Source organism: Halichoerus grypus, chromosome 10 (assembly GCF_964656455.1).
Source record: "Halichoerus grypus chromosome 10, mHalGry1.hap1.1, whole genome shotgun sequence".
Taxonomy (NCBI): Eukaryota; Metazoa; Chordata; class Mammalia; order Carnivora; family Phocidae; genus Halichoerus; species Halichoerus grypus.
Genome location: NC_135721.1, coordinates 64,811,949 through 64,825,511, shown reverse-complemented (window position 1 = coordinate 64,825,511; position 13,563 = coordinate 64,811,949). Strand labels below are relative to the sequence as shown.

Genomic DNA, 13,563 nt, shown 5'->3' with positions numbered 1-13,563 from the left:
TTGATGTTTTTATTTTTGTTTACTCATTTATTTGCAGTTATGATTTTCCTCCCTGCCTGAAGGCCAGTGTACTCTGTTTGTAAGCGTCATTCTCACCCTGCCTTGCCTGTTACTAAAGTGGGAGGTCAGGACAGACCAAGGTTTGGATGCACCAGGATAGGCTGGTTCTCGTCTCGCCAGTTGCATCCTGGTTTAGCCTGTCTAGGTCAGTCTCCAGCCTCTGTTCCACCCGATCTTCTATGGTCCCAGTTTGGGCTGGATTTAAGGGCTCGTTTTTAAACTGATGTCATTGACAAACAGGCTTCTTTTCTGGCTTTCAAGTGCAGTGAAAAGGAAGAACTTTTTGCTGAGAATGTTTCCTTACTTAACCATATCTGGGACCCTCGGCCTTATGAAGTTTTTATGATACGGAGTGGAAGGGGGAATTACTCCCTCCCCATGAAGACTGAGCTTTTGGCTTTAGCACTTCCAAGTCTGTCTTTTTCAACCGTACCTTTGAAGGGTGCTAGCATGAAATAGGGTGTAACATATATTCTCATTTTGTATCTATTGCTCTTCAAACAACTACAAAAAAGAAAAATAAGTCCACCAAGCCCTTGAGTGAGTGTAAAAAACAAAGATTAGGCAAGGTATTGTTAACTTAGAGAAAAAGAATTTCCTTTTTTCCTAATGTTAAATCTCAAGTTATTTTGTCAGTACAGCACGTCATGCTCGTCTCTGTTAGACGCATATGTCTGGTTTCCTGAGGGCGGACTTGGCCGTTAGGGACGCGTGCTTCCAGGCAGGCGTGCAGCTGCCTTGCGCTTTCCTGTGTGTGTTTATACGTCCCCTGGTGCTGCAGCTGTGAGGGGTTTTTGGAAGCAGGTGATATTGTCAAGACTGGAGACTCGTGGGTAGGAGAGAACGTTTCAGCAGCCCTCAGTTGTGGTTTAACCTTCCTTTTGCCCTTGACTTGGAGCCTGGGCTCCTGGGCTTCCAGAGCCTCCTTAGGATTTCTGTCTTGAAGAAGAAATGGAACATACTATCCATAAACAAAAGAAAGATGGAAGGGGGAGGGGGCTTTCCATTGATCAGCCCTCAGGATGACTACGTTTTCCTCAGCTCTTGTTCACTGAATTCTGGTTTCACTTTCATATCTCCAGAGGGGATCAGAAACTGATCCCAGAAGATACTTGTCTGTTACAAAATACACAGCTGTGGGGGCACAAGCTAAGTAAATATCTGAATCTTCAGATCTAATCCCCTGTCCAGAAACATTCTGATGCTCTGGTAAAGCTATTTTCATAAAACGCAAAATCATTATAATGCGCTTACGTTCTGGAAATCTTGTCAATTACCACTGAGTTTGTTGAAATGAAAAAATACCAGAACAAAGACACTGGCTCTTAACAGATGTGGGTGGGGTGTGAGTGACCTTTAAAGTGCTCATGCCTGGGTGGAAAGGAGCCTGCTGTCCAAGCCGGCCCCAGGGAGTGCGAATGGGTGAGCTTCCTGGCTCGAAGGAAGTTCCAGCCACAGTGCAGTCCTGGGAGAGCAAGGAAACAGGATCCAGCTTCGTAAAGCCAGACCCTGTCTCACACGGGAAAAAGTTTTTGTAGTATCCATCTGTTTTACTCAGGCACCTGTGGTTCTTTACTTTTTACAAGAACCAGAGGTAGACCTAGCATCTGCCTCAGAGGATGAAGGAGATTCTGAGTCGAACTGTAGGGGTAGAAGGTGAGAAATGGAAATAAAGCAACAGATTTAATCTTGCCCCAGACAAAGAGCACCCTTAGGACTGTAGGAAACTATGGCCAAGTTTTAGAAGCTCCTTTCCTATCATTAAATCCAGGATCCAGCTTGAAAGGCCTTCCCCGAACGCCATTGGTTGCTGCTGGTCAACAGTGAAGCCCCATTCACTTCTCTCGAGGGTTTTCCGAGTCCGCACAAGTGTCGTGCTGCCCCTGTAGCTGTTTTTCGCTCCTCAGAGCATGCCCCTCAGATGCCATCATCGTGCCCTCTTGGAGATGTGTGTCATTTGGACACGGGGCCCCAGGTCACCATTTGGCCTTTCCCTTCTGCCTGGTCCCACTAGAAGAGAGAGACTGCCCGGCCAGAAATCTGTTGGGCACGTGTGAGACTTAAGTATGTAAGCTACCTTCAGGATCTGTTTGGTTGTGTTTCTGTGTGGTGAGACTTCTCAGGCAGTGTTTGAATTATTTTTATCTCCACCATTGCCATGAGCTTCAATTGAGGGTGCGTATCCTGTTGTAGCTGCCAGTTTCTGATTCCTCCTTACCTTCTGAGCACTTGGGTGTGGCACCGTGGAAGGGACCTGGGTCTCTTACTCAAGACCTTTGACTACAGGCAGGACCTCCTGCATTTTGTGCCTGAATCCAAATTACCTTCCTCCTGAAGATTGGCTTTATATTCTTACAACCCCCTGCAAATAGTGACTGGAATTTGAGGTTTGGGAACTTAAGCTTTTTTTGGACATTCCTTCCCCACCCACATTTTTAGACAGTAATTCCTTTAGCCCAAATTCACTAACAGTCTTAAATTTTTTTTCAAATTTTTGGTATCTGAGAAAGGGTATCAATGCAGTAAAGAGGCTTTGGCCTTTATTTTTTGTTGTTATAAAAGAAATATAATGTGAAAAACGTGGGGAGAGAAGGTACAGCCTTTAATCTTATCCCTGGCACTTTCCGATCTGTGCCATGGGGTTTTATACCATTGAACATGCATACACTCTTTCCATTTAGCATTATTTAAGAAGTATTTCTCTATTTTTGCATTTTACCTAAGTGATATAAGAATACTAAGGTCCCTCTTCCTGAAGCTATGAAACCCCTTTCAACTAGAACAAATGAGAAAGTCGTTGTGCGTATCTGGCATATACCTGGCGGTGTTACTTCCACTCGTGTTACTCCAGTTGCTCTGTAAGCACCGGCACCCTGTGGGACCAGAGAGCACTTCCCTTCGCTTCCCAGGCAGGTGACGGCTGCTGTGTTCCCACGGTCAGTTTTGCTAGCATTCACTGCGGGCCCGTGGCACCCACAGCGTGGCTGTAAGCTTGCTCGTGCTCCCGAGGAAGGTTCTTAAAGGTCAGTCAGCAGCTAGAGCTCCCTGAGCTGCTCGTGGCATCGGAGAGAATCGGAGGTTGTGTTCTTCCTCATCCCTCTGTGGGGGCCCAACGAGAGAGACCTTGCCCGGGCACATGCAGCGAGGAATTGCTTTGAGACTCAGACTGAAAACCCAGCCTCCTCATTTGCCCCAGTTAATACCCTTCACTTAGGCTGGCCGGCTGGCGTGGGTCCCTCAGGCATGCCGGGGCAGCTGTATCACGGCAGTGCTGCTCGGCTCTCGGTGTGGCGCAGCTCCTCTTTGGTGCCGCGGAGCTGTGTCGAGGCTGTCCTTCTCACAGCACTCCGGCATTCCCGTAGCTGGTCCTCTCCGTCTCTGGTGGAGAGCCTAAGCCACTGGGCGCGTGAAGGAGGTTCACTGCGGAGTTCTGGCACCGTGATGCTGTGTGTGAAGAAGCCCTGTGTTCAGCACTCAGGCTGGGGAGCCAGCACCCCATTTCCCTTATCACTCCCAGGCTTAGCAGCTCCTACTGGTTCTTAGGAATTTTTGCTTAAGGTTTTGTGCTTCAGCTTCATTCAACCTTGATTACTCTTATCCATTCATAAAGAGTGGGGTCTAGTAGGTAGATAATCTCACCCGTCTCAAAATTTTCATTCTTGGTTCATTGTTGTTTGAGGGGAGTTTTTCTCAAGGTGGGAAAATATCTGTTTAGGAGACATTAATTTAAAGCTAGTTTTATATGGTTATCTATATTTTCTTAGCCACAAATTGTCACCCCAGTTTCTTAAAGAGGAGTTTCAAATTCTCTTGCAGTGCCTTAGATGGGGACTTGTACACAGTGCATGCTCAGATTTTTTCCCCTCGCACCAACTTAGGAAGCACTGGATTTATATGGCTCATTTGAGGCCATCCTCTGCCTGTTTTGTGGCTTGGACAGGTGTTTTGGTCTCGCGTACTCATTTGGAGGATGCTAAATTCTCTTGCTTATCTTGCCTTTTTGACATAATGAGAACTGTACAAGCAAACTGCTTTTATTATATGTAGAAACCCAGGAAAGACATTGAGTTATAAATTCAGTCTTTCAAGATTCTGTGTTTCCTTTTTTAAAAGCTATTTTTTATTATTGTTTTAACAGACATAGGAAGAATCGTGAGGCAGCCAGCGAACTTCTGATGAGATTGAAGGACAACAGGGATCTTCAGAAATTCCTGCAAGATTGTCAGGAGGTATGTCTCCCTTCAGCCCCTCCCTTCCTTTCTTCTAAAGAGAGAGAGAGCATTTGGCAGAAGAGCCCTTGGGATTATAAAATTAATTGAGGCCCAGAAGTTCATTTCTAGCTGAGCCAGTATGGCACCTTGTCCGTTCTCTAGCCTGCAAGCTAGCACTTAGAGTAACTAGGTTCTTCTAATCAGAATAGTGCAGAATTCTGTCCATTACAGTGGACCCTAGCCGTATGTGGCTATTTCATTTTAAATTAATTAAAATTAAATAGAATTCAGAGTGTAACTCTTCCATCATACTAGGTGGATTTTAAGTGCTCAGTAGCCAACTGTGATTAGCAGCTGCCATATCGGACAATGCAGATCTAGAACGTTTTCATCGTCGAAGACCGTGTGATACCCCAGAACGTTTAATCTAAATGCATTTAATATCATGTTGTAAGTAAGAAGGGAAGAACTAAGAGGAATAGGAACTGGCTACCCAGGTAAGAAGCAAAGATTTGAAAAATACGGACTGAGTTTCTTACTCACTGAAGACCTTGAAATACCATCTTTCAGGTTCCTTGAACACGTGTCTAACATGCCAAGAGCAGCAATTCTGATTTCAGACTCCCGAGTCTTAACATGTGGTATTAATCTGATGAGTCTCATACTATTTCATGCCCCCCTGATACGTGCATAAACAAACTTGGAAAACTAAAGTTAGCCAGAAAAACGCAGTCTTTCTGCAAGCTAACTGGAGAATAACATCTGGCTGCCTTCACATGTTCATGAGTTCATGAGCACATCTCATTTTTCTGTCTGCTAGAGAACAACAGTGAGACTCCGTCCTCTCTGGTTTATTGGGTTAAATCCCCTCAGAGGCAGAAATGGGATGAAGAATATCCAAAGGAAGCTGCAGGGACCTTGGGGGAGGGCAACTGGTGGGTGTGGGGACAGGATCGGGGCATGTGTGAAGAACATGACTGAACATCACAACACCTTGCCTGCAAACACATTGCTGTGTGTTAGAAGAAATACAGCCCTAACAGCAGTTGTGTTAGATCATGTGTGACAAGTGATCCTTCATGTCCATTCAACTGCTGTCTTACTGTGAATCTTGCAATATGCTCCAGCAGCTAAAGCTTCAGAAAGAAAGCCCCTGAACTCTGTAGGTTAGGGTCTGTCAGCTTCCTGTGCCACTCTGATGAATCTAGATCTGTGGGGGATTTGCCTGGGGCCAGACAGGCTGAAGACAAGAGAGCCTCTTCACATGACACTGAACGTTAATAACCCGTTTGGATAGGATGCTCATTTAATGAGGTATCCATGTCCCCCAGACAGGACACAGAGAAGAGTAATGGGATCGGAAGTTAGCTGTGTAGGGTTGTGTGTTGTTCCACAGGGAATACTCAGTGACTCTTTAGCCCTGGAAAGATCAGGAGCTGTTTGCAGCCTGGGCTTTGCCTTTGACACACTAGAGGCCCCTGTATTACCCCTTGATGGTTCCCCTGTGGTACCATCATGACTCATTTCAACCTCAGGCCATCTTGGGGGGGGATGGAGTGAAGAGGATTCCATACCCTTGCTTAAAAGGCAAGTTTAATGAGATGAAATTCATGGACCTCAGCATGGTGAAACTTAGGCTAAATTTGGGGGAAAGAATGCCAGAAAATGAGCAGGAGGTGAGGAGACAAGAGGAAGCCTTGAGAGAAACCCAGGTGAAGTTTTCCCCTGTTTTCCGTTGACATATATGTGGATTCATAAGTAGAAACGTGGGGAAAAGTAAATGGATAAAATGATAGTCCTTCCCAGTGGAATCACAGGAAATCGTCTTACTGGGTTGTTAGATCTTCGTTACTACTTGTTCCAAATTAGCACCCTTGGTTGTAAGGAGTTCACTCCTTACCACGCACCAGTGACTGTTGGGTATGCCTTGAGGGCTCAGTCCTGCCATGATTTCCCCTCACAATATGCAGAAAGGTTTTGGCTGGCCTGTTAAGTCCTGGGAATGATGTGCAGGTCTCTTTGTGACTGCTCTGCCAAGTCTTCCTGGTTTAGCCTTTCTTTCCTTGAGCCTCATTAAAATTTAGTACAACCATAGCATCTGCTGTGGGATGCCATCTCTCCCACGTCAGCATGGAGAGTTTCCGTGGAGTGACTGAATGTAGGTCAGGTTTGGAAGCTCCAAAACCCTTGGTATAGAAGTTCAAGCAAAGTGGGGGGTGTGTGGTATTCTTTGGCTTTGAACTCTGAACCATTCAGCCTCATTAAAATACATTCCCTTTTTAAGCGTCCGACTCTTGATTTCTGCTCAGGTCATGAGACTGAGTCCCAAGTTGGGCTCCACACTGGGCATGGAGTCTGCTTAAGAGTATCCCTTTCCTTATGCCCCTCCCCCCCTTTAAAAAAAGTTAAATTAAAAAATATCCTTCAGGCCAGGATCTCTGAGAATGGAGTCTGTGTGTGGGCCAGCTTTGCATTTGAAAATCTACCTGTTATGCTCCCGAGAAACTTCCAGAACACTCAGAGGTCAGATTTAGTACCCCTGCTGGCTATGGGTATTGTCCAAAGTCTCGGGAGTCCAATTTGTGTCCCCAGTCCCTTCCCCATGGGTGCCTTGGCTAGAGCAGACACGAGTTGTGAGATCTGCCTTTGTTGCCACTTCAGTAACCACTGCCTGGATGGGGAGATTTACTGCAGGGGCCTCCCTATTCCCAGTTGTAGACGGGTATAGAAAGCAGTGGTATTTCAGTGTGAATTCCTGAAAAGTGATTTAGAAGTTACTGCTTTTCTGTTCTATTCCCTCACACCATAGGGAAACTACATTCAGAAACTGAAGGTTTTTTAGAAGGGCGGTATAACTAGACTTGTGTGGCACAAGGGATAGGGAGTTCCATTGCTTTGCTCTGAGCTTGAATCAGTGATCAAAGCATTTTTCCTATCCCTTTCCAATCTGCACAGTGTTCTTTTTTGCAGAGAATGAGTATATTCTTAAATGACCTTTGCAAATGCCCACGAATAATAACTGTGGTTCTGATTGCAGAATTCTGATGAAGGGCTGATGAACTAGCAAGTTCCATAGCCCCATTTCATTGTGCTGTGTAGCTCATGGTGCTTTATCTGTAGGATTATGTGTTCAGCAAAAAGCAGATTTGTTTCCAAGCCTCTGATTTATATGTAGCTTTTTTTTTTTTTTTTTTAAATCTCTCTGGGTAGGTGGTTATGAATAGCGAAAATATGTGAATGTCCTTTGCACTTTGGATAAATGCCTTCTATTGTGTTTAATCTGTGTGTATGTGGAAGACAGGGGAAGTTTTACCATTTGGCTTCCTTTTAACCTCTTTCCCCCTTGGACTGAATGAATGGCCATAGTAATTCAGATTTGAGCTACCCAGATAACTGGAAAAAAGGTAATTCTTTTAAAGTAGGAAATTTAGTGTCTCTGTTGTTACGTAACCAACCTATGGTCCTAGCTTACAAAGAGCTGTATGAAATTTACTGGTTTTTCACCTCAATAAAGAATGACAACAAAGATTTCACTCCCTTTTGCTTTCTACCCACACCCCCCCTCCTGCATGGTGGGTGAATATACTGAGAAAGGTAGACATGGTGCCTGGGAATTTGCCCATATTCAGAGCCAGGGGTGCTCCTGTGACCTACATCACCCTCCTTGACATCGTTTTCAAAGAACAGACTTTGTGTTGTTTAAACAAATTGATGGGGAAGCCTTTCCCAGCAGCAGCCCCGAGTGTGAGTGAATGGCCTTGCAAATGTTGGTCCTGGGAGGGAAGGTTCTCTTGGTTCTCTATGCCATTTCTAAACCTTGGAGATTGGACCATGGAGGGTTTGGGGTGCAGATTTGTTGTGGCAGCGACTGGTGTAAAAAGTGGGCTTCTCATGGTCACACAGGAGAAAGGGACATGGTCTCTTCTGATCCTGCCTTCCTTTGTGTATCTTCCTCTTAGGGAAACAGCTGTTCCCAGGTTAGTGCTGTGCACAGGGTAGGAATTAGGACCTGGCATGGCCAACTACAGGCAATAAGGAGCCGAGCGAATTGGGATGAAAGCCAGCAAGGGGAATGTGTCCAGGGCCTGGGGCTGGGCTGGCTCCCACCGTCGGCCTCATGAGAGAACTACAATCTGTCAGTGGCTGGCAGGCTTTGTGAGCCTTGCTGGAGTTTAGATCCAAGGAGACATGTTGGGTCTCAAATCAAGTCCTGGGGAGTGTTCTTGGTCTGAATGGAAGGCTCTTAAGAGAAATAGAGGCTATAGAAAGAGAGGTGAAGGTGACTCAAACTTTGAAGGCAACTTTAAGAGGGCATCCTTGTTGCCTTACTCCTACAGTGAGCAAGCAATTTATGTTTTTTGGCATTCCCATAGATGCGCTGTGGGAAAAAAGAGTGGGGGTTTTGTGTTGGGTCTTTTTTATACGTAATAGAAAACTAAAAGAGTAAAAAGATTACCGAATAGAGTAAAAGGCAGTTAATTATGATTAACGTGGTATAGCTGGCACAAGTGTTTGGAAGAGAAAGAAGATTGTGACTTGGACTGGTTAGGGCAGAATTTTAAACACAAGTCTTTGGGGGGAAGGCTGGTTCCACGTGCCAAACACTTTAAAAGCTGGCTCAGAGAGCTTTTGTACTTGTGGATTTAACGTTAGAGACGTACTTTGGAGCAAGGCTCAGGTACATCTCCCATACAATGGAGATAACCTGTCATGACGGGTCAGGGTTGTAAAGTAAATATTTGGTTGTCTGTTGACATGGAAACGTGCAGTATGCTTAGTACAACATAACACAACTCTTTCCAGGCAGAAAAAAGGCTGATGTCTGTGATCACAATCTCTGAAACCTTTCTGATTTTTGTTTTTCCTAGCTATCTCTCTGGATCAATGAAAAGATGCTTACCGCCCAGGACATGTCTTATGACGAAGCCAGAAATCTGCACAGTAAATGGTTAAAACATCAAGCATTTATGGCAGAACTTGCATCCAACAAAGAATGGCTCGACAAAATTGAGAAGGTGAGAAATTAAAAATGTTTGATGAGGCTCCTGTTTCTGTGGTGTGACCACGGCATGAGAGTGACCCCGGTGGAGGTGAGCTTCTCGCTTTAGCACAGCTTCTTGGATTTTTGAGTCCTACTGATCCCATACAGAAGTTACACATCCTGGAGCAGTCCTTCTCCCACTTAATAATTCCTGAGTTTGACTCGGTAGAAGGGAGAAAAGCAGAAACCCAACCAGGTGTGGCACAGAACGCTTGATTTGTCTTTTAGTGAGTACTAGTTGTTGGGTTTCTGTTTTGTTTCTCACCTGCTGTGAGCCCCCTGGACAGAGTCCCCACTGTCTTAATCCTGTCACATGTCCTGGACTGTGAGAGACTGATGATTTGCACAGAATTTAGAAAGGTTACCTGTTTTTGTTTGTTTGTTTTTTAAGTTCTCCCAGTTTTTCTTGGGTGACCAGGCACTGTAATAACTTAAAACGTATTATTTTGGCACAGGGAGATGTATGCAGCATAACTGAACATGAAAGTGAAGTTCCCCACTTCCCTTTTATAATGTTTCGGACTCTTTTTTTTTTTTTTAAGATTTTATTTATTTGACAGCACACAAACAGGGGGAGTGGCAGAGGGAGAGGGAGAAGCAGGCTCCCCACTGAGCAGGGAGCCTGATTCAGGACTTGATCCCAGGATCCTGGGATCATGACCTGAGCTGCAGGCAGACGCTCAACTGACTGAGCCACCCAGGTGCCCCTTGTTTCAGACTCTTAATGGTTAAAGTAATGTGTTAGGGTCTTTGGGGGCTGAGTGGAGGGGAGGAAATCTGATGTCCTGAGCACTTCCCCACTGCCCCAGATGAAACTGTTTCATCATGCCACGGTCACTTCTTGCTGGACTCTTGAAAGCCACGTAGTGTACATAGACTAGGCCCTTGTCCATTTTAGGAAGCAGTAACCTTTTGTGGAAAGGCTCTGTATGTTGAGTGAATAGGTAGATCACAGATTAGGGTTGTTTTTCACAGTGACCTTTGCTCGCTAGCAAACTGTATTTATTTATGTTTTCCAGGAAGGAATGCAGCTCATTTCAGAAAAGCCCGAGACAGAAGCTGTGGTGAAGGAGAAACTCACTGGTTTACATAACATGTGGGAAGTCCTTGAATCCACCACCCAGACCAAGGCCCAGCGGCTCTTTGATGCAAACAAGGCTGAACTTTTCACCCAGAGCTGTGCAGATCTGGACAAATGGCTGCACGGCCTGGAGAGCCAGATTCAGTCTGACGACTACGGCAAAGACCTGACCAGCGTCAACATCCTGCTTAAAAAGCAACAGGCAAGTGGGCGAGGCCACCACATGCTTGGGCCTCTTTCTGTTTTGACATCGTCTTTAGAGTCTTAACTCGCCCACCATGTTCTCAACCACCTGTCTTCTGTGTGAAGGGGTTTTAACCCAGCACAGTGTTCGTCCTGACAGCATCATGGGACATTGCTAGAATCAACTGGAAAGACACAATATTAGTAGAAGTATTGGGTGTCTGTGCACAGGAGTACTTTTTTTTATTGTCATCATCTTAGTTGACATACCACCATTTAACAGTTGAGTAAATATTCATTTCATTCATTTCTGTAGTTTACACAGGGGAAAGTAATCCTGTTCACATACTTTGCTGTATAACATCTAGTAGATACATGTTAGTTATCTGAGTGGCCGAGTCCCCAGCCCCACAGTTGTGCTTAGAACCAGTCACTGTGGAAATGTCTCTGTCGAGTGCTGAGGCCTGTTTCTTCAATGTGATACCCACCCTTCCTTTTGCTAAGTGATGTGGTTATTTGGCTATGTTACTATGCATTAAGGAGTTTTGTTAAGGGTGGTTTTTTACTCGTGGCTGTTTACTTCCCTACCTAAGAAAGGAGTCCATTTATTCCTAGATGCGACCCCCTGTCTCTCAGCCATCAGTATGTGATGTTTCCTTAGTGAGATTCCCGCCCCCCGCTTTCACTTTTGCTCATTCTCCTCCTGTAAGTAAGCAATTAGCATGTTTTCACCTCATAATCCGGTATTTAAAAAAAATAATCAGACTTCTAATTGAAGAAATTGAGAGAAGGTGGAAACATGCTATCCTTTTTGCCTAAAAGAACTGGAACCTTAAGATGTTACTGATGGATAATGTAGGTTTCCAACATCGTTATGGCTTCTGAACAAGCAGATGAAGACTTTCTTTTCCCCATAATTCTTGTTTCTCTTGTCATTTGCCTTCTAAGTTCCTGGATAAACTTGAATGTTGTTCCTGAGTTTAAAAATCCTGGAAAAGGGGGATGCCTGGGTGGCTCAGTTGGTTAAGTGTCTGACTCTTGATCTCAGCTCAGGTCTTGATCTCAGGGTTGTGAGTTCAAGCCCCATGTTGGATACCACACTGGCATGGAACCTACTTAAAAAAAAAAAAAGTCCTGGAAAGGCATCAATTGGTCGTTTGATAGATGTTAAGAATCCTTTCTTAGACTCTCTATTATATAAATTTATACTAGATCTTCCATTTTGGCCAGTGCCCAAAACAAACATTTTATAGGACTGCGTGTCTCCCATGTCTCTGGTGTGACACACTTGATATTTTCTGCCCTCAGATGCTGGAGAACCAAATGGAGGTGCGGAAGAAGGAGATCGAGGAGCTCCAGAGCCAGGCCCAGGCCCTGAGTCAGGAGGGGAAGAGCACCGACGAGGTGGACAGCAAGCGCCTCACCGTGCAGACCAAGTTCATGGAACTGCTGGAGCCCTTGAACGAGAGAAAGCATAACCTGCTGGCCTCCAAAGAGATCCATCAGTTCAACAGGGATGTGGAGGACGAGATCGTAAGTGGACCGTCACCACACAGGGGGCCTTTCCATAAGCCTCCTCACCTGTCCTGCCTTAAGCCGTATTCTCACTTATTTGTTAGACTCACTTTGCGCTGCATCGGTGAGCTGGACTATCAAAGCCCATGCTTTTATGTATTTACACGAAATGCAACTCCACTGTTCTCCTTGATTTTCTAAAGATGTTCTAGAGTTTTAAATTTTATTTATTTATTTGAGAGAGAGAATGAGAGACAGCACGAGAGGGAAGACGGTCAGAGGGAGAAGAAGACCCCCAGCTGAGCAGGGAGCCCGATGTGGGACTCGATCCCGGGACTCCAGGATCATGACCTGAGCCGAAGGCAGTCGCTTAGCCAACTGAGCCACCCAGGCGCCCCAAAAGATGTTCTAGGGTTTTAATGCCCCTAGAATAGTAGTTTTAAAAATTAAGGGTGAGGACTCACAGTGAGTCCAGCAGTGAGGATGAAGTAGGGTCTGAAAGACGAGCCCTTGCCTTGTCCTGGGGGAGAGGGTCCATCCAGCTCCTCGGGCAGCCCTTCCCCGTGGGATCGCACACACCTTCTCTCTCAGGCTGGCCTCCCTGCTAATCGTCTGTTTTGCGCTTGTTTGCATCAAATATTTGTTCTTTTTGAGCGGTCCTGACCACCTAAATTTACAATTCTTTCCAGTTGTGGGTTGGAGAGAGGATGCCTTTGGCAACTTCCACGGATCATGGCCACAACCTCCAGACTGTGCAGCTGTTAATAAAGAAAAATCAGGTAAGCGTTCCTCCTTGGGCTAGCTCAGTCTGATGAATAATTGCTCCAGATTACAGGGCAGAGACTGGGAGAGAGCACTGTTTCCCCACTCCCACAGACCCTCCAGAAAGAGATCCAGGGACACCAGCCTCGCATTGATGACATCTTCGAGAGGAGCCAAAACATTGTCAGCGACAGCAGCAGCCTCAGCGCTGAGGCCATCCGGCGGAGGCTCGCTGACCTCAAGGAGCTGTGGGGCCTCCTCATCGAGGAGACTGAGAAGCGCCACAGGCGGCTTGAGGAGGCGCACCGGGCCCAGCAGTACTACTTCGACGCGGCCGAGGCGGAGGCGTGGATGAGCGAGCAGGAGCTGTACATGATGTCTGAGGAGAAGGCCAAGGTGAGAGAGGTTTCCAGCCCTGCCCCAGAGAGCCTCAGACTCCCACCTCGAGCTTGTTTTCTGTGGGTGGCTGTGTCTTGGTGAAACATTTCATCGTTGCTTTCAAGTGTCATGGGGGACACTGTGGTGCATTAGGTGACTGGAATCTGTGGCTGTTTACCCTTGACACAGAATCTTCCTCCGAGTCCTGGTATGTCATTAAGACTAGGTTTATCCTTTTTTTTTTTTTAAATATTTGCCAGAGTCCTTTTTGCTCTTTAATTAATAGAGTTACCTAAACTTTACAAGATGCTTTTGAGACCATTTAAAAGTTT

At 45.7% G+C, this 13,563-nt stretch overlaps 1 protein-coding gene across 3 annotated transcripts in view; it reads left to right on the top strand.

Moving 5' to 3' along the window:
• SPTBN1 (spectrin beta, non-erythrocytic 1) overlaps nucleotides 1-13,563 on the top strand; it is a 192,943-nt gene that overhangs the window by 151,853 nt on the left and 27,527 nt on the right. For all 3 annotated transcript variants that reach the window (XM_036111377.2, XM_036111378.2, XM_036111379.2), the window contains 6 exons: nucleotides 4,199-4,289; nucleotides 9,140-9,286; nucleotides 10,332-10,595; nucleotides 11,885-12,109; nucleotides 12,781-12,870; nucleotides 12,968-13,249. In XM_036111377.2, the coding sequence (XP_035967270.1) occupies nucleotides 4,199-4,289; nucleotides 9,140-9,286; nucleotides 10,332-10,595; nucleotides 11,885-12,109; nucleotides 12,781-12,870; nucleotides 12,968-13,249 (1,099 nt within the window). The remainder of the gene's footprint in view (nucleotides 1-4,198; nucleotides 4,290-9,139; nucleotides 9,287-10,331; nucleotides 10,596-11,884; nucleotides 12,110-12,780; nucleotides 12,871-12,967; nucleotides 13,250-13,563) is intronic.